Here is a 27,966-nt window from a genome sequence, read left to right as displayed (position 1 = left end):
AGTGTCTGAAGGGACAACTAGATTGTGCAAGCATCCTTTCTCCTTGGTTTTGTCTACATGCCATCCTTCACGGAACTGGAATGTAATTTGTCCAGCTGAGTCCTTTTTGCCTGAAGATCTTGTGCCTTGGAGATGCTCATGAGCCTTGAAATAGTCTCTTTGGGACCATGTGCTGTTTCACCGTGAATACCTCGAAAGTGAACAAGCTTTGATCTGTGTAATAACAGCAAGAGTCTAGAAAGAGGAGGATAAGGATGCTGGGACTGAAGAACAGACCTTGGGGAGCACAAATTCAGGTCTCCATGTAGGATTTGATGTTAGCTGGCTATGAGACTTTGATTGAGCAGGACCTCTCAACACTCTGGGCCTTAGTCTTCATCTGCATCATTACTGGTTTGCACTGTAGGGATAATAATAAAAATTCTTCATTCTTAGGAATTTGGAATGCCCAAAGAAGAACTTGCTAAATTTCAGATTCCTATTTCCTGCCTCCAAAGGTCCTGATTCACTTGTGTGGAGTGGAGCAAAGAGTCACACTTGATGTAAACACATTGCCATTTTGGATGCCTGTGTTTGCTGGATGAAAGCTCCAGGAGTCTACAGTAAAGGATATGAAGGCAGCAGTTACCATGATATTCTGGCTTACACTCACAAAATTTTCAATGTAATAAAAAGCCCAATCTTAGATAGAAAACACCATTCCCAAACCATCTTGAGTCCTCAGTGATTGTTCAGTGGACCAAAGCTATATTTGGGTATTCTAAAATGTTTACCTATCAAAGCCAGACTAAGAGGTACCAAGGGTGAAAGACTGTGAGAAGCTGACTTTATTAGGTTAGGACAGACACATGGTTTGGGGGAATTGCAAGCATGCTGAGAGATATTTCACAGTGAAGTGCATCATTCTTGGAACTTTTCTTGGAGATTTATGACCCTGGGAAGGTTGGCTAGTTCAGATAATCATCAAGGGTTCCAGAATGCTTGTCTAAACCTTTGCAACTTCATACATGAGTGCTCTTTAGGGAGATTGAAGCCCCCATGGATGCATGAGCAAAGCAAGGAATCAAACTTTGTCAATCTTCATTACCAGTCACTATGCTCTGGGCTCAGGCTGTGCAAACTGTCTTCTATCAAGTTTATAGGTATAAGGCCCATCTGAGAATCTGGGATTTGATCTGAGACCTGATAGGTGGTTAGACTGAAGTCCCATGTAAATACAATTACTAGACAGCATAGAGGTGTTGAAGAACATGGGACAATCTAGTTGATTGTTGGGGTGCAAGGCATACCATTTTCAGGATCTGATGAAACACTCTTATTTTTTTTCTGTACCACATGACCTGATTATTTACCACTGAGTGTGTTTCTGTTGAGAATCTGCCATGTTTTATGTAACTTTTGAGAGCATTTTTACATGCAAATTGAGCCAAGTACTGGGAACTGATTCTAGTCTTTGGTAAGAACATTAAACTCTCTTAACCACTGAGCCCATCCCTTCCTGTATTTTACTTATATTCTTATGATGTCAATCCATCCCAATATTTGCCAAGTGGTAGAATATTCTATGGAATTCCTTGCTGGATTATCTATGTGTAGACAATTTAGAAAGGAAAAAATTTGAAATAGAGGAGTAACATATTAAGGTAACAAATTTAGAAAGTTAAATTTTGCTGTTAAGTGCAGAATAAAAAGGGAGTTTCAGAGAATAGAAACCCAGTGAGGACTTGGGGAAAATATATGACCCTCAAAAGACTCTGAAATGATCATGGAGTAAATTGCTGGGTCAGTGGGAGAAGAAAAAAAAAGGAGGAAGGAATTGAAGATTGTCCTCAAACAACTGGCTTGGCTAACTGAATGTACCATTCACAAAATTATATTCCACAGAGACTAGAGTGAGGACTCAAGGGTAGTTTATCATTTGGTCACAGAGAGCCTCGCACTCTTGACCTCTAATAAACACAATGAGTCTTGGATCCCATGACAGGTAATCATTGTCCCTTCTAGCAAAATGCCTGTGTCTCTGACTCTAAATGAGCCATGCTGTGTAAGGTTTATTGATTGATATAATTTGATGCCTGGAGACAACCTCCTGTTGGGTCTCTGAGAGGGGAAAGGCACTGTAAGACTGAGAAAGAACAGATGACTTCATTTGTATGGCTTAATCAGTCTGGAAACCACAAGCTGGCAATGTGGCATTCCCCAACAGCCAGGAGGAAATCTTGGCATAGTCAGGCAACTTGATTATTGTGTCTTTCTAACATATGCTCCTTTACTCACTTCTCTTGTTTAATTAGTGCCAATGAAACTACCATAGGTATTTGAGAATTGGAGGTTCTCGATAAAGTGGGGGGGGGGAAGGATATATCCTAAAAGCATGGGGAATTTACCAGTCCTATCCAGCACACAAAATGACCACACAAAACAGTGCTATAAGGAACATGGTCAAGCCAATAATGAATGCTTAAGTAAGACTGACCACCCATCCATCAGATGATACAAAGGAAATCCAAGAATTCCACTTAGAGTCATAAAAATTGTTGTAGATATTATCTTATCACTGCTATTTATTTTCATCCCTGCCAAGGCCTAGTATCTATAATTGTTGTCATTTAAGAAAAGAGACACTGGAGAGACAGACACCATGAAACAGGGTTCAAGCAGAGGGGTTTTTTATTAGGTAAAGGGTTAATAAAAAGGGGGAAAGGGGGGAGACTGGCTTGTGGGGACAGGTACAGCAGGAGAGAGGAAAGAGGAGCAGAGAGAGAGGGAGGGGGAGGGAGAGAGGGGGAGGAAGAGGGACAGGAAGAGAAAGAGAGGAAAATGGAAAGTGGGCAGGGCCGTTTTAAAAGGGAACATAGTGAATGTGCACAGGTGATGCTCTTAGTGGCTGCAGCTGAGAGCGTATCCTGTCAGAATCCCAAAGACAGGCCAGGACAGATGCCTGAATACTAACAACAATGCTTCACTAACTTGATTGGACTGCACATCTTATTTATCAGCAAGAACAATAACATTAAACTCTTGATACCCAGGATTTTTCAGGGCCCAATTAGCCTTTGGGATTCTCTCACTTGTGATTTATTTTTTTTTTAAGGGTAGCAATCACATCTGTTCAGATCTGAATTCTTGGGTCTAATTGAGAATGACTGAATGGGGCTTTGTGTAGACTTACTCCAGCCACTCTCTAAATAACAGAAAACAAAATCTAGGGTAATCCAGTGATACTTTTGTGGAAGGCTGTATTTATGTACATGGGTGTGCATTTTTATGCAGATGAATTGTGCATGTGTTTGTGTGTGCCTGTGTGTGTGTGGAAGCAAGAGTCAACCTCAGCTGCTGTCCCTCAGAAACTGTCCATTCTATTTTGAGTAGGGAATCTCATAGGTGTGAAGCTCACTAAGTAGGTTTGGTTGGCTGTTCAGCAAGCCCCAGAGACCCACCTGTGCCAGTCTTCCCCGTGCTGAGATGAGTGCACAGCATCACACCTGGATGAGTTTTTGTGTGTTGGTTGATGAGTTTTGTTGGTTTTGTTTTCTGTCTTTCTTTAATGTGGATCCTGGAGATTGAATTCTGGCTTTCATGTTTGCCACAGGACTGCTTTACAAACTTATCTCCCTAGACACTAATATTCCTTTTAAAGAAAATTTTATTTATTTGTTGAGGTGGTGTCTTTTTATCCTATAACCTTCCTGCCTTGATTCAGCCATTTATGTGAGGGAAACATCACTGAATTGTGATACATTTCCCCCCCCCTCTCTCTCTCTCTGTGTGTGTGTGTGTGTGTGTGTGTGTGTGTGTGTGTGTGTGTGTGTGTAAGACAGTTTAGAAGTCCTGGATGACATGAGAAAACCAAAAATTTACACTCAATTGTTAATCCTAAAATTTCTACTAGGGACTCTCTGTTTGTCCAAAAGAATTAATTTTCCTCTTACTACAAGCAGACACTGAAGAACACTTCCCTAAGAGATAGAATTCTATGTCATGAGCTAGCCAGGTAGATAGATAAAGTTAGACATGTATTTGTTAAATGGACAGGTGAAGAACAAGCTTTTGACAGTGTTAAGTGGGGTCACTGACCTATCTCATCAGACTATTACCCCAGTAATTGAACTTTTCTTCTCATTCAATTCCTATTACTGGACACACCGATAGCTTTATTTGTCTTTGAGGATATGTAACACATTTTGTTTGCCCAGAGGTGAAAACCCATCCATTCACCAATGTGAATGACCTTCCCTGTATCTGTTCACTTAATAATTACTTTGGGAGGTCAGCAAAAGTATGGAAACTTAATTAGACACTTCCATGGCTGTCATAACATTAAGTATGTTTGCAAAGGTAGTTTTGAGAAATGGACCCACATTTCTATCAAAAATCCATTCTCTGCATTAAGCATTAAGGCTACTAGCAAATGCAAAAAAAATAAAAAATCAAAGTTCATTCACTTATATAGCAGCAATGTGTTTTAAATTTTATTTCGCAGGGCATCAATTCTATGGGAGATTAATAGGTATTAAACACAAGAGAACTGTATCTCCAAAAATATCTGGGTTGCCTTAGGACAGAAGTCAAACCATTTTGACTCATGCAAGAACTCAGAGTTTTGGGCAGGTAAATGTGCAGAGTGCATTAATGGGATGAGGTATCCCAGCTGCTAATTTAAGTAGCAACTCATTCTCAAATGCTGTAAATATAGGACTGGCACAGGCAAAAAGTTAAGGGTAACTGTTTCCTTCAGATTCTCACCCCACTTATCTGTTTGCTTTACTCTGGTCAGGTTCTACTAAGGTACGCTATGAATAATTTTTTTGGTTTGGGGCATAATACTACATGTTTTCCCCTGTATTACTTAGCCAAGGAGCTTATATATGTGTATTTGCATTTAGATGAAGCTGGTCATCAAATTGTCTTGTGAAAAGAATTTTGAGGAATTAACTTTTTTTCTTATTCAATTAATACTGTTGAGTGTGTGTTATGTAAAAAAATAATTAAATAATACTGGGATATTAAAGTGAAAGAGCTTTCTTTCAACTAGCCCTAACAAACAAAGCATACAACCTAGTAAGTGTCATGCCAGAATGTGTGTTTACCAGAGTACTGTGGGATTGGAATGGATACCATCTGGTTTGTCCAGGAGTTTGAGGAAAGAAAGTGAGGTGTTTGTAATAGAGCTATGTTTTATCTTTGGCACAGTGGCTGCACCTTAATCTGCTGCTGTTTCAGCCAGCACTTGCAATTCCACAGTTACCAGCATGCTTCTTTGGCAGCAGCCCAGCCACTCAAGCTGCAGCCTGGTGGGAATTCTGTTCCCCCCATGCACATGCTCTGCTTTAACTAAATCACTATTGTTCTATTTATAAATAAGACTCTCGGTTCAAAGGCTGGAGTGAAAACCTGCTAGCTCAGAGAAATTGAACAGCAACTAGCTAACCTTCTCTCCTTGCTGGTATCTCCCAAAAAGTCTGTCCTGCTCTGCCAAAACAAAAAAGCTGTGCCACACAAAATCCTTTCTTTAATGCTTCCATATGTCTCTTTATCTCTTCCAGATGCCCTCTGATGCTCCATAATTACTTTCTGTCAACTAGTTGCTAACTCAGCCTCCTGACCCAAGATTAATTTTATTTAATTAATATAAATGCTAATTCAGGGTTCATGGTGTGATTGAATATCCCCCAACAGAGCTGATTAGGAAAGCTCAATTTAGGATAAAGGTTACAATGAGGCCTGGACTATGAAAGGATGATAAACCTCTAAGATACATGAAACACCAAGTGTGTGCTTTGTGCAATAAGGTGTGAGGATCCAATATGCCTATCAACCTACACAATAGTTGTCATGATGCCTAAACCATCCAGGAAAGACAAATATGTCACTGAAATCAACTATCATTAAACTGACCATCATTAAGGTTCATCATAAAGGGGAATGGAGAACATGAATTGTGTAAAATTAGTACAAATATGTCAATACCTTTCACAGATCAATATGTACCCATTAGATACAGGACACAAACAATAAGAAATCCCTGGGGCAGTGACTAAGATATTCCCCATGGCTCATAGACTCTTATTCTTAAGACTACAAACAGACAGGCAGTTTTCACACCAGTCTTGTGTTTCAGTTCTTGCTGTCCCTACTACCTGGACTGTTTCCCCTTCTACTCTTTGTAGATATATCTCCTCAAATCCCTTCCAGTTCTAGCTTGTTACAAAATTTTTTCTCTGTCTAAATGTTTCCTTCAATGTGTATTTTGGATTATAGAATCTCAGGATTGCCTGATGAATTCCGATCTCCATTGAAAATGTGATCAGTTTCACAAGGCAGCAACCACTTCCAATTCACCTATCATTTTTGTATAACAGCCAATATAGAACTTTATGTATCTCAGGTGCTTAATGATTTAAATTCTTTGTTTTAAAACAGGGTCTCACTTCGCCCAGGCTGGCGTTTAACTTACTATATAACTAAAAGTTACTTTTAACTCTTCATCTTGTTGCTCTGCCTCCTGAATGAAAATAAATATGTGTTGAATAGTAAAGTTGTTAGCTATTCACTGACATTTATACTCTTTCTTGTGTAGTGTGAGATTGCTCTTGTGAAACATACCTCAAATTCAATCATACAACAGTTGGTCACTCCTATTAGCAGGCACGCCACTGTTGCAACAATGGGTACATTTTGCCTGGCATGTTGATATTATGGTTCAGAGAGGTCATAGCTGGGCATATCAGCAGGCTGCACGTTACCATCTATCACTAGAAAAACTAGCCAGCAAAGCAGAAGCTTTTAGCTGAGTACCAACTTAATTTCTCTATATCTTGTATGCAAAGTGTGGGGTGTCTTCAATGTTAGGGTCTTATCAACAAGTTCTTTTAGACAACCAAGAAAAGACCAGAGCCTGCATTATTTAGGCCCTAGGCCTCCCTCATCAACAGCTCCTATGAAGGTACCCCACACCTGGTACTAGGTTTTGGTTTTGTTTTGTAACCCATTACTTTTAAGGCTGATATTATCTAGTCTTGCAGGGGAGCTTTCTTCAAGCTCTCTTTTCTGTTTTTAAATTGGGTTACTAAACAGTAGATTTCCACGAGGCTTATTTATACCCCATTCATTTTAATTAATCCTCCTGACCCATTTCTTCACACATGTACCCCATTCCTCTTCATAGTTAAGACTATGAAGTTTGGGCCAGGTACTAGCTTTGTCACTGATGATAAATGATGAACTAAACAAGGTTTGTGCCATGATAAGACTTAAAATCTATAGGAAAGAGACACAATTAGCTAAGTAATTATAAGACAGCATGACAATTTTTTCATAGGACATTTTTAAGTGTTATTAGAATATATTCAGGGTCAGTGAGGCAGATAGTCTCAATATGCCTCACCCATGTCATGCTGGATTACTTTAGTATCTAGTGGCACACTTGTCCCTCAATTCTTTCTGTTTTAACACTTTGTACCAATATCTCAGTTGGAGGACTGTCCTAAGGCTGCCAAGACAGCTTCACTGCATGTGTTGAAGTGAAATGCTTGGAGCAGACCTTTATCAGTCATTACACGCAGTGGGGCTTAAGTGTCCAATCCTGAGTTAGAACTGATGCTTCATACCTGTAATACTAACATTTGTGTGGCTGAAGCAGGATTTTGGTAATTTTGTTGCCAGCTTGGTTACAGGGTGAGACCAGGTTTCATTCGACACCCCCCCCCAAAAAAATTCAACTCCAATGTGAGAATTCACAATTGTGGGGTGTATCTGAGAGATGGAGTTAAAATTCCTTTTAAAAGATTTTTTTGTCTCCTCTCTTGTTCTGCCTCAAATCTCCATTCCCACAGAAGTTGTTTCCAGAAACACCTTCATATGTATCATTGTCTTGTGTTGTCTTCTGGGGGGCCCAGCAAAAATGCAGGTGCCTCACTGAGTCCAATAGCCAGGGAAAACTTCTCAGAAGATACACTTGGATAGATGAGTGGTCACTCAGGTGCTTTGAGAATGATGGAAATAAGAGTATTTCAGGACTGGTGGGCTAGCTATGTGGTATCCTTTTGGGGAGACCACAGTTGGGTACAAGTGACCTCCAACGTCCATCTTCTCTTCCCATTTTTTTCAAAGCTTTACAATGAGCCCACATTTCTTTTAGGTCATATCTTAGTGCTATAAAATCCATATTGTTTCATGATCAGCATTTATGAAAGATTAAGGAAAACCAAACAACATTTATTTCTCCTTTATTGACAGATTCATTGCCTCCATCAGTGTGAATAATGAGTCAGCAAGAAGGGGAATGGAACATCCAGTGTGCTCAGTGAGATAAATTACCCTTAATAGGGAAGGCCCATACTGATACATCAATGCTGATGCGGTCATGTTGTCAAATTAATAGTGTCATCGAATTAATGGCTGAACTGCTAAGGACCATTACATTTAGCACTGTTTGTCATACCATTATGTACAATAACACTCAAGAATAATGTGTAATTAACTCTGTGGCTGACTGACAAGGCAAAATGCAGAGTAATCAATCATATTGTACAAACACATGTCAAAGGGGACACGTGGGAGGCAAAGAGTGACTTGAGGTGTTTCAGCACTTTCTGCCTAGATCATGGCTCTGAGCTTTTGTGAGGCCTGTAGTCATAGAGACTCTTTATAGTTAGTTATAAGTTGATTACAGCATTTTGGAATCCAGTCTGCCTTGCTGTTTATCTTGATCTCTTGTGTCCTCTGTGGGTGTGACAAAGAAGAGATCCCCAGTTCCTCTTTATCTAGGATGGGTTTTCATGGCTCGTGAGCTTTTCCTCCAGCCACCAGCCCCTGCTTTCACTTAATCTTTCTGCGGTTTGCCCCGAACGTCAGCAGTTGTGGACCACGGTTGTCATTCCAACCATCCCTGTGTATAAGGCTTCTATTGTAGGTAATGAGGAATGATAAATGCTTAGTAATGATTTTTACCATGAGCGAGGGTGGATGAAGCCAGTCCAGACTTTTCCTCTCATGTGCTGTTTGGTAAAATTACAGTGCCCTGGAAGGATCATCTGCTTTGCCCAGGATAGCTACTTCTATCTTCAGAGTCATCCACAGGCTAGGTGGTCACAAGGAAGGCTGAGACAATGGATGTGATTAATTTGAGAGAGAAAAATCACTTCCTGATTAGTGTGAGGCCCTTTTGTGAGGCTGCTATCCAGTAGTCTCACATATTGGAGCCTTTGGGGTGTGTGTGTGTGTGTGTGTGTGTGTGTGTGTGTGTGTGTGTGTGTGTGTGTTTTCTTTGAAGTAAGAAGGAATTGTTTTACTTATCCTCCATGAAAGAGAAACCAAGTCCTCAGAACTGAGAGAAGCCATGCTTCTCTCTTGCTCAGCATCTCTGAACTAGGTTTAGCTAATATGTAAAATGCATTGTAGAATTATTGCTACTCTCTGCTTCCACAGACTTCCTCCTGCACATACTCTTACTTTCTCCTCTGAAGATGCTGCCAATGATAGCAATGAATATGCTACCTCAATGATAAATCAACTCTCCACCTTCTCGATTCAGAGTCCTAGTCAGGCATTATCAGCATCTTCCCCTTGCTCATCTCAATTCTGAAGAGTTGAGATGCAAACATGCCACAGACACACTGAAAATAGGATGGGCACTAAGAAGGAAAGAGCCTACATGGAGTCACCTTATACATGCTTTGCCAAGACTGCCAAGAACTCACAATTAGACGGCAAGAAATGACTTTCTTCACACAATAGCCCTACTGGCTCTCTTCCTCTCACTTCTTTTTTTTTTTTTCCTTTAACAAAGTCATGCAATTTCTATAGCAAGTTCTAGTCTTATATATCACTAAAGCATGATGACTAGGAGGCAAATACCAAAGTCTTCTCATGATGAAGACCCCATATCTCAATTGTCTCAGATTAAGTTTCTAAAATAGTCATAGAGATCTTACTTCCTTTTATTTCTGTCTTTACCTAGAAGCATAACTTTTAAGAAATGTTTTAATATAGCGTCCTTCATGATAGGCTGAACTTGAACTCATGATTCCCCTGCTTAAACCTCCCAAGTGCTGGATTACAGACCTGTGCCATCTTGCCTAGCTGGACATTCTCCTTTTCGGATGTTCTCTGGATCTCAGCTTATTTTTGTACACCACACTTGGAAACCCAAGATAGGATGATCATGAGTTTGAGGCCAGCGGGACTACATGGTGGGCTATAGAAAAGAGAAAGAAAGGCAGGCAAGAAGGAAGGGAGGGAGGGAGGGAGGGAGGGAGGGAGGGAGGGAAGAGAGAAAGGAAGGAAGAAAGGAAGGAAGGAAAGAGGGAAGGAAGGAAAGAGGGAAGGAAGAAAGAGAAAGAAATAAAAAGGCTCTCTGAATCTTTAATCTATGGAAAGAAACCTTACATGAACCTTCTGTAGCATTGTGGATATTTTCAAAGTCACCTCCATGAACTGGGATACGATCTATACACTAGGTATTGCTTTTATTGCTTTAGTATTCAGTTCACAAAGGAATCTGTAAGTAACCCTAGGTAAGTAACTGCTTTGGGAGAATGTATTATAATTTGGAATGTAATCTAGTTCAGCCAAAAGATTTGAGAACACAATCATTGCTAAGCAGACTACCACTCTCCTCTGGGTTTCCCTTGCCATGCACAAATCATTTATTTGGCAGATTCTTTGTAACCCTATGATTGAGGTCCTGAGTCAGCATTCCACGAAATGTAAAAGTCCAAACTTCATAATAACCAAAGGCATGAAGACACACTAAATTTTATGTTTAACTAGAAATCTAGCTACCAGGAATTCCAGTGTGGGGTACAGAACTAAACAAAGCCAATTCCGTGTGTTAAAGGGTGACATGCACTCACACGTCTATTGCAGCACTAGCTACAGTTGCCAAGATATGGAAGCAACCTAGGTGTCCATCAAAGATGGATTGTAAGGAAAACACATTATGTGTTGCTATTGTTTAGAACCGAAGTGTGTCTCCCTGCCAAAGATCATGTGTTAAAGATATGGCACTAAGACAATGGTGTCTTTGGGAGGCAGGGGGTGGGGCCATGTTGAAGGAAGGACATCACTGAGGGCATTATCTTGAAGGTGATGTTAGGATCCTAGCTCCTTCCTCTCTTTTTCTTTCCTATCTTTGTATCTTATTCTGTTGTGTTTGGCTGCTATCTCTTGGAGGCCTGTTCTATTCTAAATGGAGGGGGAGAGGGGAAGTGGGAAGAACTGGGAGGAGTGGAGGGAGGTGAAACTGTGTTTGGGATGTATTATATGAGAAAAGAATCTATTTTTGATAAAAATTTTAAAAAGAGGGATTTTGTTGTCTTTTTAACATATCAGGAACTCCATTAAAATATACTTCACCAAAGAATAGTAAAATAATATAGGATGGATTAGAAAAGAACAAAATGATATATAAAAGAGCTCTTGAAACCTTTACTTACGCATTTTGAAGGTAGAATTTATTTTCATTGACGGTAGTTTTCTACAGGAAAACAGTTTGATTTTAATTGACATCTTAGACTCTACTAGGGTATTGACTTTGCATTCTTTACTGGACAGCTAGGATTTCTGAACACTTGTTATTCACAGCTCCCTTTCAAAGGGTTCCCTATTTGAAAGTTACCATTGGTGTCTCATACTAATGCTCCCTGAGAATAGATAAAAGGACAGGATATGGCTGTGATTGCCTGCACAAAACCTTCACTAGATCAAGCCTATCAGAATTTCAGCATGGATAGAATTAGGGGCTTCTGAGGCCCTGTTCCTAGGAGAGGATCTGTTGGCAGTTGATTGCTAATGAGTGAAGGAGAGTCAGTTTTCTTTAGAGTTGCAGTCCCTGGTATGTTGCCCATACTACAGTGGATAGTTTTATATCATACACATGTGGTCTGCACTAATTGGATTTAAGGAACAATAATAATAATAATAATAATAATAATAATAATAATAATTTTAAATGATATGAAGTTGAAAGAGAAATGGACTAGGAGCTCCTAGGAGAAGTTACAGAGAGGTAGTAGATGGTGCATATGATCAAACTACATTGCATACTTGTATAAATTTTTCAAGGAGTAAATACATATTATATTTTATTTAAAAAAATAAAACATAAGAAGTGGGCATGTTACCTTTGGATAGCCAAGATGGAAGGTGGGCCAGGAGTCTATGCAGTGACTTGGTATGGAACATCATTTGTCATAAATAATAGAGGTTATCTGAAAACAAGTAGAGTAATTGGGTATAACAGTGTGAGCTGAAGAGTACAGGAAGACTAGCTAACTTGTTATTATAGCAGAACAGGAGAATAATCGTGAGTCCTTGCTCTTTGACTGGGGGGGGGTGGTTGACCAATTGACCCAATTGCTGAAGATTCACTGAATTCTAAAGAGTTATTTGGCTTAACTACTTTACAAGCTCTGCTAATACTTGGCCTTTTCAGCTGTTCCTGGAATCTAGGTAGTATGACAAAATTCCCATCTTCACCATTTTTCCTCAGGTGTTTGTTTTTTATTTTGTTTTGTTTTTTACCTAAACTTCCCAAACTGAAGATAACACAAATTCACTGCAATAAAAATAACCAATATAAACCCCTTAGAAAAGAACCCAGCAGACGATCTGGCAGGTGGTGGATACAGCTCAGTATCTTTCTTCTCCTATCTTCATTTTGGATCTCTGGGCTCAGATTCCTTGTGGCAGAATTGGGACAGTATTTCTCTCCTTACCATTCTGATACCTCACTGACTGATGGGTCAGTCAGGTACAATCTGAACAGCTTTGAATTAATCAGAACTAAAGTGCACAAACTGCAAGGAATTAAGGAATGGAGAGACTATAAAAGAGAAAGGAGAGTAAGAGTCTAGAATCAGCCTTCACCATAAAGCATTTGATGAGCTACATAACTAAACAATTAGCCTGACCAACTTCTGTAAGGCTTTGGCCAATTGCTTAGGTCTGCCACACATAACGATGGCACAGAGATGCTGCTAACCATGTTCTTCCATGACACAGATTTATAGAAACTGGACACTATTAATATGAATGCCCCAGGAAATCTGTATTACTTGATTTATTATATGAGAACCACACCTTGCCTCAAATTGGTCATAAAAATTTTTAGTTGTGATTTGCAAATCATTTCACTGTGAAATTCTAATTTTAAAAACAAGGGACCCAAAAGCATGAGAGGAAATCACTTAAACCAACACCACAGAATGTATTCATAATAGCATCCCTTCTTTTCTTAGCTCAGAGACATCTTACTGACAATAGGAACCCACAAAATTGACTCCATTACATTTTGACTTAAGGTCAAGGAGTTTTTATCTGCCATTGTTCCTTCAAGGTCAAACTGCAGAATGTTTGGCCTAAGATGTGGCTATTGTGCATCTTACCTCGACAACAAGATGTCTGGCCTAACATGTGGATGCAACAGGATGCTTGGTATGGGATGTGGTTGCTGCATGTCCTACCTGGACAATATAAAACTATCTCAAGTGATAGTTGATTGATGTTTGGGGTATTGAGAAGGTGATTACTCTTGCCTGTTCTTTGTGTCTTGGTAAGGAAGTCTTTTGCCTTCTCTCCTCTTTTGAGGGGGGTATAAAAAGACTGTACACAATAAACATGGATGGTTCAGCATTCACTGGACACCCTCCTGACTCTATCTCTTCTCTCCTATCTATCCATTTTCTCAATCCACACTTCCCATGTCAGGTACTAACAAGGGCAATGGCTACTGGCCTGGCTAATAATTTCTTTTGGGGGTCATTTATAGTCATTACAGTGCTGCCACATATCTTGTCCCATTTTGATGCTCTCAACAACTCTATCTGAAAAAATCTAGGCAGATGGGCAAAAACGTCTGCTTTCCATAAAGAGGCTAAAGCCCAGAGAGGTGATGATGCCACTGTTGTTTTCTGTTGCTGCTTTTGTTTATCATTTTTCTGTTGTTGCAAATGACTTCCACTCTTAGGAAGTGAACCATTTATGAGATACCTGGTTGGCAAATATTTTCCCCATTCCATAGGTCACTTTTTCATTCATGTATGATTCCCTTTGCTGTATAGGTCTTTAGTTTGCTGTATTTCTGTCTGTCTGCTTTTGCTTTTATTGTCATACTTTTGGTGTAATAACCAAGAAATCATTGCTGAGGCAAGTGTCCTAAAACTTTTTCTCTATTTTTTTTCCTTTGGGTTGGTTTTAGTTCCCATGTTTAAATCATGGATCCCAAAGTCATTTTCTGTTCTGTTCTTGCATGCGATAAGAGTTCAGCTTTATTTTTAAACATTGGGTTGAAAACAGAGACAACCTCTGATGAGTATGTTATGCTCACAACAGTAATCAGCATAGAGTAACCATTCTCTATTTTGTAATTATGAAAACTTTGCTTTTTGTGTCCTGTTGATGAAATCAGTGAGGTTCTAGAAGGACGGAGTTTTGATCCCCACACCACTGAATTGATTTGTAGTTGTAGAAGCCATGTCTAGACCATTGCAACTTGACAAAAAGCTAGATTCACTTGAAAAAATAGTCTTCTTGGCATGCTTGTAGGGTGTTATGATTGTGTTAACTCGGATGGGAAGGCTCACTTATACTATCCTTGGCTGGGGTCCTAATCTGTACAAGTGAAGAAAAGTGCCCAAGCAGCATGCATCCTCTGCTCTGTATTTCCTGACCATGGATTTGGTGTGACTAGCTACTTCAAGTTCCTCCCCCAGGACTTCACCACAACATTGGACTATATTCATGAAATGTGAGCCAGAAGCAACCTTTTCTCCTTTAAGTTGCTTTTCTCTGAGTATTTTATCACAGCTAAAGGAAAAGGAACTAATGCAATCATCAATTTCTTTGTCTATAAAAAGAATATTGATCAGACTATCTGCCAAGCTTATGTGTTTTCAGATTCTAACCCAGCTCCTTTGCTGTGAGAACATTCCAGGTTGCAGATAACTTTGCAAGGCCGAGCTCTCCAAGATGTGTCAAGGCTGCCTCATTGAATCACACCAAGGCATCTCATCTCTGTCTCAGTTTTTTCTGAGGGGGGTTGATCTGTTTGCTTTCACCAAGTTGCATTTCCTTCTCAGCTGCATCAGAGTTCAGTGGCAGGAAGGGCTTTTGACAACAGGCTTTTTTTCTTTAATCTATCTGCCTCAGTGTCTCCCTTCCTTTGGGACACCTTCTGACCATGTTCAAAACAAAATTTCATAACTGCTACATTAGGAGAAACTTGCTACCTTAAAGAGCAGGGCCAAGCCAGGCAGTGATGGTGCATGCCTGTAATTCCAGCAGCACTTGGGAGGCAGAGACAGGCTCTGTGAGTTTGTAGCCAGCCTGGTCTACAGAGAGAGTCTGCTCTACAACCAGGACTACATAATGAAATTTTGTCTCAAAACATAAAACACATACACACACACACACATACACACACAGGCACACACGCATGCACATGCATGGGCAAAGAAAGGGGGGAAGGAAAAAGAGAGAGAAGGAGAAGAGAGGGAGGAAGGAAGAAAGGAAGGGAGAGAGGGAGGGAGGGAGGGAGGGAGGGAGGGAGGGAGGGAGGGAGGGAGGGAGGGAGGGAGGGAGGGAGGGAGGGAGGGAGGGAAAGAGCAGGCTGTGTGCCTGCTCCCAGAGACCCTGACAGGAAGTCTCTCAAACTTCACTTATCTTTCCTCGGAGGGTTCAGTGGTTCTCTCTTCACCAGATAGAGAACACTTTTCAAACATCTGGGATTCTGTGATTGGCAGGAAAAGGAGAGAAAATTAACCCAAGCATGATGGGAAATCAAAGTCACAAGCTTGTGTCACTTCCACTAAAGAAGGGGCACCAGTTCTCTTTGCCCATGCAAGGAAATTCTTAAAAGGTTCCTACATTTCCCTTATCTTGTTTGCTCCTGTCTGTCATCTGTGCTTGTTAATGAGCCCCTCCCAAAGGCAGAGAGTAAGTCTCTGAGGGTCAGATTAAGGCATCAGTTGTTAGAATCCCAGAAGCCTCTTTTCTTTTATGTGAAGACCCAGCAAGCTTTCTCCTGCTTCTTGCTCCATGAAATAAGTGATTGTCACTTAGGAGGGACTGGCAAAGATAGACAAACAAAGGGAGGGGGATGAAGGTGACAGAGAGGTCATTAATATTATTATAACAGATGAGTCCACACCATTATGCAATGGCATGATCCCAATCCTTATCATAAGCCCTTTTTGCAAATGATTGAGTCATTTGCTGCTGTCTATTGGAAGAATTAAAAAGTGATTCTCACAACTCTTCCCAAAGCTACACTGAATTGCTTAATGTCCTAGTTTGCTGTGATAAACACCATGACCAAAAGCAAATAGGGAAGAAAAGGGTTTGTTTGGCTTACATGTCTTGAATGACTATTCAGGAAGGAAACTGAGTAAGTCCACTGTCAAGCAGGATCTGAAGCAGAGGCTATGGATGAATGCTGCTTACCGACTTGCTCCCTATGGCTCACAGCCTGGCTTTCTATACAAGCCATGGCCACCTGCCCAAGAGTGACACAATCCATAGTAGGCTGGACCCTCCCACATCAATCATTAATCAAGAAAATGACTACAGGCCAGTCACATGACATAAACTGTTCAGCACACTTAGCATTTCAACCAAAAATGGGTAAAGCCTTCCTTTGACTTCATTTTGCACCCTGCAACAAGAACTAACCTTGCCATGCTCAAGTTAGATGACATCTCAAAGACATCCCCAAAGTCCCTCATTGCTTCCCCCTTAGGTTTTCTCCAATGGGTCCTATATGTGGAACACACACACACACACACACTTCTGCTTGGACATCCCTAGCAATGAAACAGACATTTATTATTTAGGTTTTGAGCCAATTTAATTATTAGTAAGCATTTGTTTGTTTCCTTCTTTTCAAAATCTGTTTTTCCTACTTTTGGAGTCACAATCAGTTATGAGATCTTTTCCTATGGCCATCCTCTAAGTGGTTCTTAGCAAACTGTACACTAATCTCAGAGGCCAAGAACAACAGAGATCTGTTTCCTGCATATATGTCTACCATTCGTCATCAGGGAGCTGGGCTGAGAAACCCTCGGTGAGGGAGGGTCTCAGATAAACACAACAGCTACCATGGTATTGCTCACCAAGGGCCACTACCATGCATGAGCAGGGAGCTGGGCTGAGAAATCCTCAGTGAGGTATCAGGTCAACGTGACAGCTACCAAGGTGTTGACCACCAAGGCACAGACAGAGATGAAACATGAAAACACACTCTGGTCTTCCATGCTTCCTTCTGAAGATGCTCAGGGATTTTCCTTGCACTTCACTACCCAGGGCAGGAGCTATGAACACTCCCAAACCCAATGGGACAGAGAAATGTGATCTTTCTGCTTCCTGCTCCAACAACCATGCCCATCTGCTGTCACGTCTTCCCACCATTATAGACTTCCCCCTCTAGAACTATAAACTAAAATAAACTCTTCCATAACTCACTTTGGGCCATAATGTTTTATCAGAGCAACAAAAAAATAACTATTGCAGGTCCTAATACCTACTTCTAGGGCACCCCAGTCACCTAACTTTCTTCTCTGACTAATCTCCTGAAAGCGCCACCATGTTCCCATGGTGACACAGGATGGAGACCAGACATGGGTCTTCAGTGCATGGTCTCTGAACACATCTGAGCAGCCTGTCTTCAATCTTCTGATGAAGATGACTCAGTTATTTTCAGTCCTCACCCCTGAATCTCTAGTTATCAAAGAAAAATTAAGATTGTCCTTACTGTTTCAGCAAAGCAATTTAGTTCCCTTTGTCCTCACCTCTTCCATTCTGATCTGTGCTGATGCATTCTTTCTTCACAGAAATTATTATTAATGTTTTCTAAGCAAGAGAATTATCAAACAAATCCTCCATGCTTAAGGAAAGAGAAACATAGAAATTAGTTTTTTTCAAGATATGTCAAACAGAAAAATTAAAGACAGCAACACCAGTGTTTTACATTCCCACCCACCTCACTTTTTAATTTACAAATTGTTTTTTAAAATATTGCAAGCATGGGTTATAGGAAAGTTGAAGATACTGATGGTAATAAGATCATGGAAGATCTTGGAAAACCTACTACCTGATACTCTTTTTTATTCAAATTGGGTAATTAACATAATTAATAGATCGTGAGGATAGATAGATACAGGGGAGGCCAGGAGGCCTCCTGGGTGGCTATTGTAGTAATAGATTAAGAAGTATACAGAGAAGAGAAGGAATGGAGTCAAGCAACATGTAGCAGACAACATGGAGAGGACCAGAGCATGACTAGTGAGGGTAAAGACAAATACAGGGAATGGTGCCCATTTTCAGTTTGTAGTAACTACATGGATGTAGTTGCAATCTGTTGTAACAAAAAGAAAATGTATAAGAATGTATCTGGGGGGTGGTGTATATTTCTATGTACATGGTCTAGGAAGAGGTCTGCATTGGGTTTCCCACTCAGACTGGAGATTAGGCTATCTGAAGCCTGAGGGAAGATGGGGATAGTTTGGGGAGCACTGTGTTTTATAGGGCACCTCTGAGTAAAAAGCCCTCTTGACAAAATTTAAGGTTTAAGATTCTTTGTAGTATGCAATTGGCTTAAAATGTAAATAGGTCCTTGTTTCTAAAAACTAACCTTACCTGTAGAGGGAAAAAAAAAAAAAAATCAGGACTTCCCTCTTTACCTAGTTAAGTAGCCAATCAGAGAGCTTGTTGTAGATTTAATCTAGTCACTGTAGGAAATATTGATAGAATACCTAGAATCTAGCCATAATAGTAGTACACAGATTTCTCTTGTTAGATAGGAACAGCCACAGCTGGGTGATGGATGTGTGATATTTACCAGGGTGGTTTATTGGTCACTGTCATCCATCCATTTCTCTTGAAGGTACCATGAAACCTTTCGATTCTTAACCTTTTCATTTGCTTTTGTTGGCATTTACTTTTATCATCAGGAAAATAGAAAAAAAAAGAATAATATAATTCCATTAAAATCACTAATAGGCTACTGTTCTGAAAGCTACAAATTCATGAACTCAGATAACTTCTCCAGCTATAAACCAGAGACTATCTGTGATGGTTTAAAAACAAAATAAAAATCAGAACTGGGGAGAAAAGGCAGCAGAATCAGAAGCAGGACACATGCTTTCAAGACTCAGGCTGTCATTCACTGGACGGCCCATCTAGCCAGTCAGGCTTTCCTCCTCTAGCTCTCGGTGGCTTCTTCTGAAAACAGTGATACGTTATGGCAATGACTGACATATCACAAAGGTGTTTGGGAGGTTGTGGCTAATAAAGGCAAGTAAAAAAGCTATAGAAACCAAAGGGATATTACATCCAGCTTTTGTTATAGACCAAACACCTGTCATATGCTCTTCCTTATAAAGTTCATACTGCCTGTAGCTTCTGTGATTAAAAACCTTGGGGGAAAACAATCATCCTCTTGTCTTGCAGTGCATAGTGTGGGACTGGGACTCCAACGGCAAGCATGACTTTATTGGAGAATTCACCTCCACCTTCAAGGAGATGAGAGGAGCTATGGAAGGGAAACAGGTAGGTGGTGGTACCTCAGACACTCACTAGGATGCATCTTCAGATAGAAACGGAAATGCTAAAGGCAAATATACCATATATGATTGAGTATGATGGGAAGGGAAGGTATAGGATTTGATTCTAGAACAATCCTAGTGAAAGCCATTATTTGACTTTGTCAATACATCACCCCAAAATAGAAGTTTTTCTATGAGAAAAACAGAGTGGTTCAATGCATAAATGTCTAATTTCCTTTACCTCTGCAATCTTGGGAAAGTAGCATTACTTTCCCAAGGGCCACAATTAAAGTCAACACTAGATGATAAGCAGTCACTCTCTGGATAATAAGGAACACAGCTAGAAAAACTACTGCTGCATCAAATGTACAGAGCCAGGCCCTATTGAGCTAATAAGTCAATGCCAGCTTACCGACACCACCTGCTGCAACTCTAAAGTATCTCATAAACTTGTACCTTGCTTTCCTCTATAAACAGAAATAGTCAAATCAATAGACTGGGGAAACATTTCATCTCTGGGTTCCCAAGAGGCCATTAAAGGTAGGTTCTTAACTTCCATCATGATTGAATACCACGAAGACTAGATGCTCCCAGATAAACAAAGATTAGTCTGCAATATCCACTGAAGTCATGAAATGCACACTACTATACTTTTCTGTACCTGTGAGACACCAGGAGAATTTAGTTGCACCGCAAGGCCCTGACACGTTTATATGGTGGGAACAATCTCTTCTTCAATGATTTGACATCTATTGTGCCTGCCTGGCTCTGGGTGTTCAGTGATCGGCCTTGCCAACATTGTCTCTGCTTTCCTGAAGCTAACAGACTAATGGGAGCCAAAGTGGAGTCTAAACACGAACCAAACAAACAAAAACCTAAAAGGCAATTACAACTTGTGACAAATGTTATTTTAAAAAGACAGGAAGGAGAAGATGGCATCTCCAGTAAAGGTACTTTCTGCCAAGCCTGATGGCATGAGCTTGATCCCAGGGATCCAAAGAGTGGGAGAGAACCAACTCCTGCAAAGCTGTCCTCTGACTTCCACACACATGTATGGACCATTCACATGTGCATATATACATATACTCATGTACAAACAATGTAGTCATATCAAAATAAATATGTAAAATAAGTGGAAATTTAAAGAAAAAATAAGATGAAAATAGTTTATTTGCCAATTGAGTTACAAGGTAGAAGTTAATATTTAACTTCAGACCCTTTAAGGATGAGAAGAAGCCCATCTGGCAATAAGTGAAGAAAAAGCAATTCAGGCAGAGAGAAGAACAGTTTGAGATCCTGAGGCAGGAAAGAGCTTGGTGTGCTCAGGGGCTTGGGAGGGACCAGTATATTGGGTGCAGAGAGGATAAGGTGACCTTACATGGAAAGTGGTCAAAGATAGAGGAGAGACCAGGAAGAGCTGGCTCTAATAATATTTTCTAAATGTTATGGTAACACCTTCAAACTATGCTGTGCAGTATATGGCCACCAACCACATGTGACTGTTATTAGATCCATTTATCAGTATTATTAGCCACATTTCAAGTGCTTAGTAGCCTTGTGCAGCTGGTGGCTGTCATGTTGGATGATGAGGACATGGGGTATCCCCATCATTGCAGAAAGTTTCATTGGGTGATGTTCAAAAGGATCAAGCTGGTTTAAATTTGTTAAAGGATTGCATTAGCTCTCCTGGAGCAATAGTGCAGCTGCTAGAATACTTGCTGTATTAACATAAAGACCTGAGTTAATCCCCAGAGCCCATGTTAGAAAGCCAGGCATGGTGTCATGTTCTGCACTAGGGAGATAAAGACCGGAGTGTAGCTGAGGCTTGCTGGCTGGCCAGCCTATCTTAGCTAGCGAGCCCCAAGCCAATGAATGATCTTATCTAAAAAAAAATACAAGGTGGATTGCTCCTGAGGACCAACAGCTGAGGTGGATCTCTGTCCTGCACACACATATACATATACATATACATATACATATACATATACATATACATATACATATACACATACACATACACATACACATACACATACACATACACATACACATACACATACACATACACATACACATATACATATACGTATGCATACATGTATGTTTTGGCTAGTATGTAACCATTTACTGAGAAAAGAGGAAGTGCCTAGTCAATCTGTTAGGCAGCCACTACCATAGTGAGACAAGATGAGATAATGACCCAGACTGAATGACAATGGACAAAGACAAAAGTAATGAAATTTAAGATATGTTGGAAATGAGAACTGTAAGATTTGTTGAGAGATTAGAGAATGGGAGGGAGGAAGAGGATGATAAAATGACCCTGAGATGGGGAAATTTTTTGAAGAAAGTTGGAGAATCAATCGGCTTTTAGAGGAACTGCCATAGAGGGCTGCCTACCTGAAAATGGTTATTAGGTACCACCAGAGAGAAAGGATTAAAACTGAGTGAAGATGTGAATAAATAAGGAGAGCTTGAACCTGAGGACCCCAGTGTACCACATCAGAGGGAAAAAAAGGAACCCCATTGTTCATACTCCCTTTCCCTGCCTGGGTCAGAACAGGGCAGCTTCTTGACTAATCTTCATTCATTCTTGAGTATCTCATAAGCATCTTTAGTTTGAGATGATCAAGGGAAAGTTTTGCAATACCAAATAGAAGGACCCTTTGGAGCCCTTCTGGAGGGAGTCATTGTGGTCAGCAGAGTCACAATGTGTGAGTCTCAGAGTCACCAGAGTCACCAGAGAAGTGGCCCAGTCACTTCTGGGGCCTCCAGGGGGCAGGTGGGAGACACTACTCTTATCTGTTGCTGAGTAACAAATTGCCCACTAACTTCCTACCTGAAAATAGCCATTATTGCTTAACATTTTCTTGGTTGACACTTCTGCCTGGTTCACCAAGGATAGCTCCTCTCTGCTCTTTGTCATACCACAAAGCCCTCATGCTTTTGTGCATATGCAGCAGAGACACCTGGTGAAGCTCTCCATGTGTGTTTTTGTTCTTGTTATGGTGGTGGTGGTGGTGGTGGTGGTGGTGGTGGTGGTAGTGGTGGTAACAGTGGTGGTGGTTTTATCCTCCAACGTATATTTTTTTTTCCTTTTACAAAATGGCAAAATAAAACTTAGAAGCAAAAAAGGCAGTTTCATAACACTGGTGTTTTCCAGCTTCTATTCTCACAACATTTTTAATGTCCCATTGGCCAAAAAAAAAAAAAAAAGTCATATAACTAATGCATGGGTATTATTATAGGAGGCCATTGAAGTATCAGTCTAGCCTGCTCACATCTGCCTCCCAAGCTGCTTTTTGATTGTCAGGAATAAACTTTTGTGTCCTGAGTGGAAGCCTCAGAGTCTAGCTCCTTTGGGATTATGAACAGAAATGTCCAATGAAAGTTGGGTATTTGACTCACAGTTGCTTCTGCCTCATGAAATCTGTAATCTTGAAAAAGTGAAAATTGTTTTAGATGGCTACCAGTTAATCACTCAGTTCTCAGTCCTTCTCAAGGCTCCAATCCTGTCCTTCATGGAGTATCCTCTTAGATCAGAGCCAAGGGAAGGGCTGAGACTTAAGGAATCATGAGCTCAGTTATAGAGAAGTGAAATTCAAGGCACAGAGGAGTCAAGCAGCCCAGCATAGGGCATATAGCTGGGAAATGAAGGCATAGGGTATGAACCAGGCAGACCATTGTCTCTGTCAATCACTCTTCCTTACCATTCTCCTAGATGCTTGAGTTACTACCTGGAAACCATTTTTTAGCTATCCAGTTCCATGTGTGTGTCCCCCGAAGCTTGACTTCATTAAAAGATTTGACTTCTTCTTGAAGGCACTCACGTTTGACCCTTTTTGGTGTAGGTACAGTGGGAATGCATCAACCCCAAGTACAAAGCCAAGAAGAAGAACTACAAGAACTCAGGCATGGTGATACTGAATCAGTGTAAGGTATATGCAGTCCCCTCTCTGTCAGGAGCATAATGCTGGAGTTATCTTGGGAGAGAAGTTCAAGTCATGTGATCAAGTGGGAAGAGTTTTTTTTGTTTTGTTTTGTTTTTGTTTTTACAAGATAATGACCTTCTCTAAGGCAAAATTCATAAAATCAGTGTAGCACCAGACAAAGGAAATGAAATATGACTATGAATGTCCTAAATGTTGTAACAGTCCAATGCTATCTTCTCTGTCCCAGGAACAGTTTTGCCCCCAAAACACAGGAAATCAGGTCATGGATCAGGCCCTTCTGTGCACAGGGAAGTTCTTGAGGAACATACTCAAATGATGTGGGGGAAAGTGACTAAATATAAAGCATCCCTTATTCTAAAATAGTAATGAATCTTGAAAATATGATTTAGGTCAGCCCAAAGTCAGTTGTCAATTAAAGCAATATATACGTTCAAATAAAGGGGGACAGGGGGTAGGAATCTGCAAATGTCCTGGGACCATCCATATGAACATTGAAGAATTCCCACAGATCTCTTTCTGCCCTTTTCCTTGGCTTAGAAGATATCTTAGTTAAGTTTCTATTGCTGTGAAATAACACCATAAACACAGCAACTCTTACAAAGGAAAACATTTAATTGGGACTGGCTTATAGCTTCAGAGGTTAGTCCTTTATGACAGTGTTCAGAGGAACATGGTGTTGGAGAAGGAGTGAGATTTCTATTTCTTGATCTGTAGGCAAGAGGAAGTGAACTGCGTCCCTCACTGGGCATAACTTGAGCATATGAGCCTCAAGGCCAATCCCAGCAGTGGCATGCTTCTTCCAACAAGGCCACACCTACTCCATCAAGGCCATAGCTCCTAATAGTGTCACTTTTTATAGGTCAAGCATTCAAACAATTGAGTCTATGGGGGACATACATATTCAAATGTATGTCTTCAGTCTTCAGGGAAAGCAGATCATGCTATTACTAATCTAGGCCCTCTCCCTTGCAGATCCACAAGATGCACTCCTTCTTGGACTACATAATGGGTGGCTGTCAAATCCAGTTTACAGTAAGTTGCTTTGTGTTTGTCCTTATTTGAGGAATGAGGCAGCAATGGCATTGGGTTTGGGGACTTGTAGATACAAGAGTTTTTCAAACTCTCAGGCAAGCTTTTAAACACTATTGCTAGAGTGAGTCATGAGATATTCATATTCCTGCTCCTTCTGGTATGATCCCTAATCCTCAACCTCCGATGGTTTGGAAAACCCTCCTTGTGTTTCCCTTTTTTGAAGTAGCTACATGAAGTATAAGGTGCAAGGCAGCCCATAGATTGCCAGGCCCCATGGCTGGGCAGAAGAATGAAAAGGAAATGAGCCACGCTGTTCTATTCCACTGAGCTAAGACAGATGCCTTGGTTGTGTTCATGTGACACTAACACAGGCATCAATGTCACACCAGCTGATCAGAGGCAAGGGAAAGCTATCCAAATGCTTTCTTGGGCAATGAAAATGGAATCTCAAAGACTGGAGGGCCAAGTTAAATCAGATTGAGAGAGAGTGAGCATCTAGTTTCAGCAGTGAATTGAGGATCATCTATATGTAATCTATGATGTTGTGGGATTTCAACAGTACTGATGTGTGTTTGGTTAAGATGGTTGATTTTCTTTTAAGTACCAATGAAGGAGACTCAGTGGGTAAAGGAACTTGCCACCAAGACTGATGACTTAATTTTGCTTCCCAGGACTCACACTGTGGAAAGAATAAACTGAGTCACACAAGTGTGCCTCTAACCTCTACATGATTATCATGGAACACACATGCACACACAAAAACTGTGTCCATCTGCCCTGGAACAACTTGTCTTCACTTGCTTTGTATTCAAAAATGTTCTGAGACATAGGCAGATAAAACTTTCAGAAAGAACACATCCAGATAACAAAATATAGGTGTACTGAGCTCACAGAAAAGCAATACAGATTATGAAATTTGTACAGTACTTAGCTAACTTCTTACAGAACGATACTTGTGAAGCTGATGTTTTTGTAGTTCTCTCAACCAAATCAGCCACAGGAGGGAAACATGGAAAATGAGTTTAAATTTTGTATGTGTTTGGGTCAATAGAATTGACAAAATCCATGTATTCCCAGGATAGTGACGGTCACAGGACTAGAAAGGGGAATTGAGATAGATGGCCATTTGATGGGCCAGTGTCTCTTTAGCAAAAGACGTATGTGACAGTTTAAATGAAAATGGCCCCCATAGGCTCATGGGGAGTGTCATTATTTAAAAGTATATGTGAGGATGGGCTTTGAAGTTTCAGATAGGCAAGGCAGGCCCAGTGTTACTCTTTCTTCCTGCTGTTTGCCAATCCAGATGTAGGACTCTTAGCTACTTCTCCAGCACCATGCTTCCTGCATGCCCCCGTGCTTCTGTCCACGACAGTAATGGACTAAACTTCTGATATGCCAGCCCCAGTTCAATGGTTACCTTTATGGGAGTTGTAATATTCATGGTGTCTCTTCACAGCAACAGACTACTAACACAACTTCTTTCTGTTTTAATGTCAAAAATTCAGCCTGTGCCTAGCTCAACATTGCTCATTTACTTTGAAATGATTACAGGAGGTTGTCATTTCTATAGTCTAATATTCTCCAGTGATGAAGTCCCCTGCCCCCTGCATGCACACTGGTATATAATGAAGGCAACAAATACGTGAACTGTGGACACACACTCCCAACAACACCTCCTGTGTGGTGGGCTTATTGCTGATCCAGGTCTATCTACAGAGCAGTAGTGAAGCAAGAAAATTGTCAAGGAGAGCCACTGAAATAGTTTCCAAAGATATTAGGCAAAGGAGTGATGTCAGAAAACTATTCATAGGTTTCCAAGGGAAAGCTCTATTGATTTCAGTTTGTTTTAGATTTTATAGATCCTAGGCTTTTGAACAACTCCTTATTCAACCTTCACAGGCTTGCTTTGCCCTTGGAGATATGCTGTAGAGCCTCAGCTATCCCACAGGCTTCCAATACCACATCCTGGGTCATTTTATTAGTTCTTTGAGAAATTCATGCCACATGTTTTGGTCATATTTACCCTCCTTCCTTAATTCCTCCTGAATTCAACTCATTCCCCTTCCCATTCAGCTTTGTGTCCCCCTTCCCGCAATCAAAGCCAATGTGTGCTCCCCAGTTATTCTTAATGTGTGACCTTCCACTGGTCAGTTTACCAGGGTCTACACTTGCACACAGGCCTGTGGCTGCTTGGCTTTAGAAAGTTACCTTTCACGCTCTGTTTTCCTCTATTTTCCCAATTTATTAACCTTCCCCAGCTGGGTAGAGGCTACCTCAGTGTTTGCCATCAACAGCACACCAGGTCCTAGTTTCTCTGTATGTTTTTCCAAGAAAATGCATCAATTGCTCAATGGCATTTGGTTCCAAAATTAAGCCAGCTTTCTCATTATAAAGTTCTTCCTCGTTGTAAGTTCTTACAATATGACCTAATATAAATTTTAAGGTGTAATGCAAGTTATTAAAAGTAGCATCAGTTTAATTCAGTCTAATGGTGCTTGTATTCCATCCAGTAACTTTATTGTATCATGGAAGGAAGGGGGCAGAGAAGACTTGAAAAGTGAGGGGAGAAAGACTTCCAGGCATGGAGACGGCAGGGAAGAGACGAAAGGGAGGAAAGTAGTTATACTCCTGTATCACCCAAAGGCAAAGATTCTCGTTGGCTCATGATGCAGCCATGGCTGCTGAGCAAGACCAGTAGCTTTAGGCATAAGAAAGAATGAAGGGTGATATTCAGGGGTCAGAGATGGCACAAGGTTCTAGGTATTCTCCACTTCATACTACAGACACACTTGCTCCCCAACCCCTGTCTGATCCCAAGCACTTGTGCTAGCCAGGTCCTCCTGCTTTTAGCTATTGCTTGGGTCTGTCCAATGGTGGGTTTGTCCAATGCTTGGGTTTTGCCCTTTGCCCTCTCTGGGCCCTTTGTTTCTCTTGATTTCTTCTTTCCATACTGGAAACGGTGACCCTTTTTAATACACAGGTCACCATTCCTACCACATGCCGTGCCCTTCATACTCTACTTGATGAGGTCTAGGAACAGTCCTTCCTACCCTTTGTTATTGGTTCTATATAACATTTTCCACACAGTGGACTGTCCCTTTATTAACTCCACCCCCCAGTCACCTATTCTGAGTTTCCTGGAGAGACTGTCAGCATCTGGCATATCATATAAGGGCTGAGAGAAGACTCTGTTTCTTCCGTGGGGCTTCTGGTTCAAGCTAACATTGTAAAGCTGCTTTAACACTCCCCACACCAGGCTGCTTGAAATACTGTTACTTAACCCTAAACTTTCAAGAAAAAAATGCCAGTGTTAGCTGAAAGAACAAGGTGCATAAATAAATATGGCCCTGGGGATTTGGTTTGAGAAACACTCCATGAATTAAGTATTTATGTACATGAATTCAAATGATAAATGCTAGAAGCTTATTTGTGTTAATATG

At 40.7% G+C, this 27,966-nt stretch overlaps 1 protein-coding gene across 3 annotated transcripts in view; it reads left to right on the top strand.

Moving 5' to 3' along the window:
- Positions 1-27,966, top strand: part of Cpne4 (copine 4) — a 443,660-nt gene that overhangs the window by 373,553 nt on the left and 42,141 nt on the right. For all 3 annotated transcript variants that reach the window (XM_051205851.1, XM_051205863.1, XM_051205859.1), the window contains exons 8-10: positions 19,447-19,545; positions 23,393-23,479; positions 24,467-24,526. In XM_051205851.1, the coding sequence (XP_051061808.1) occupies positions 19,447-19,545; positions 23,393-23,479; positions 24,467-24,526 (246 nt within the window). The remainder of the gene's footprint in view (positions 1-19,446; positions 19,546-23,392; positions 23,480-24,466; positions 24,527-27,966) is intronic.

Source organism: Phodopus roborovskii, unplaced genomic scaffold (assembly GCF_943737965.1).
Source record: "Phodopus roborovskii unplaced genomic scaffold, PHOROB, whole genome shotgun sequence".
NCBI classification, from domain to species: domain Eukaryota; kingdom Metazoa; phylum Chordata; class Mammalia; order Rodentia; family Cricetidae; genus Phodopus; species Phodopus roborovskii.
This window is presented reverse-complemented; position numbering and strand designations above follow the sequence as displayed.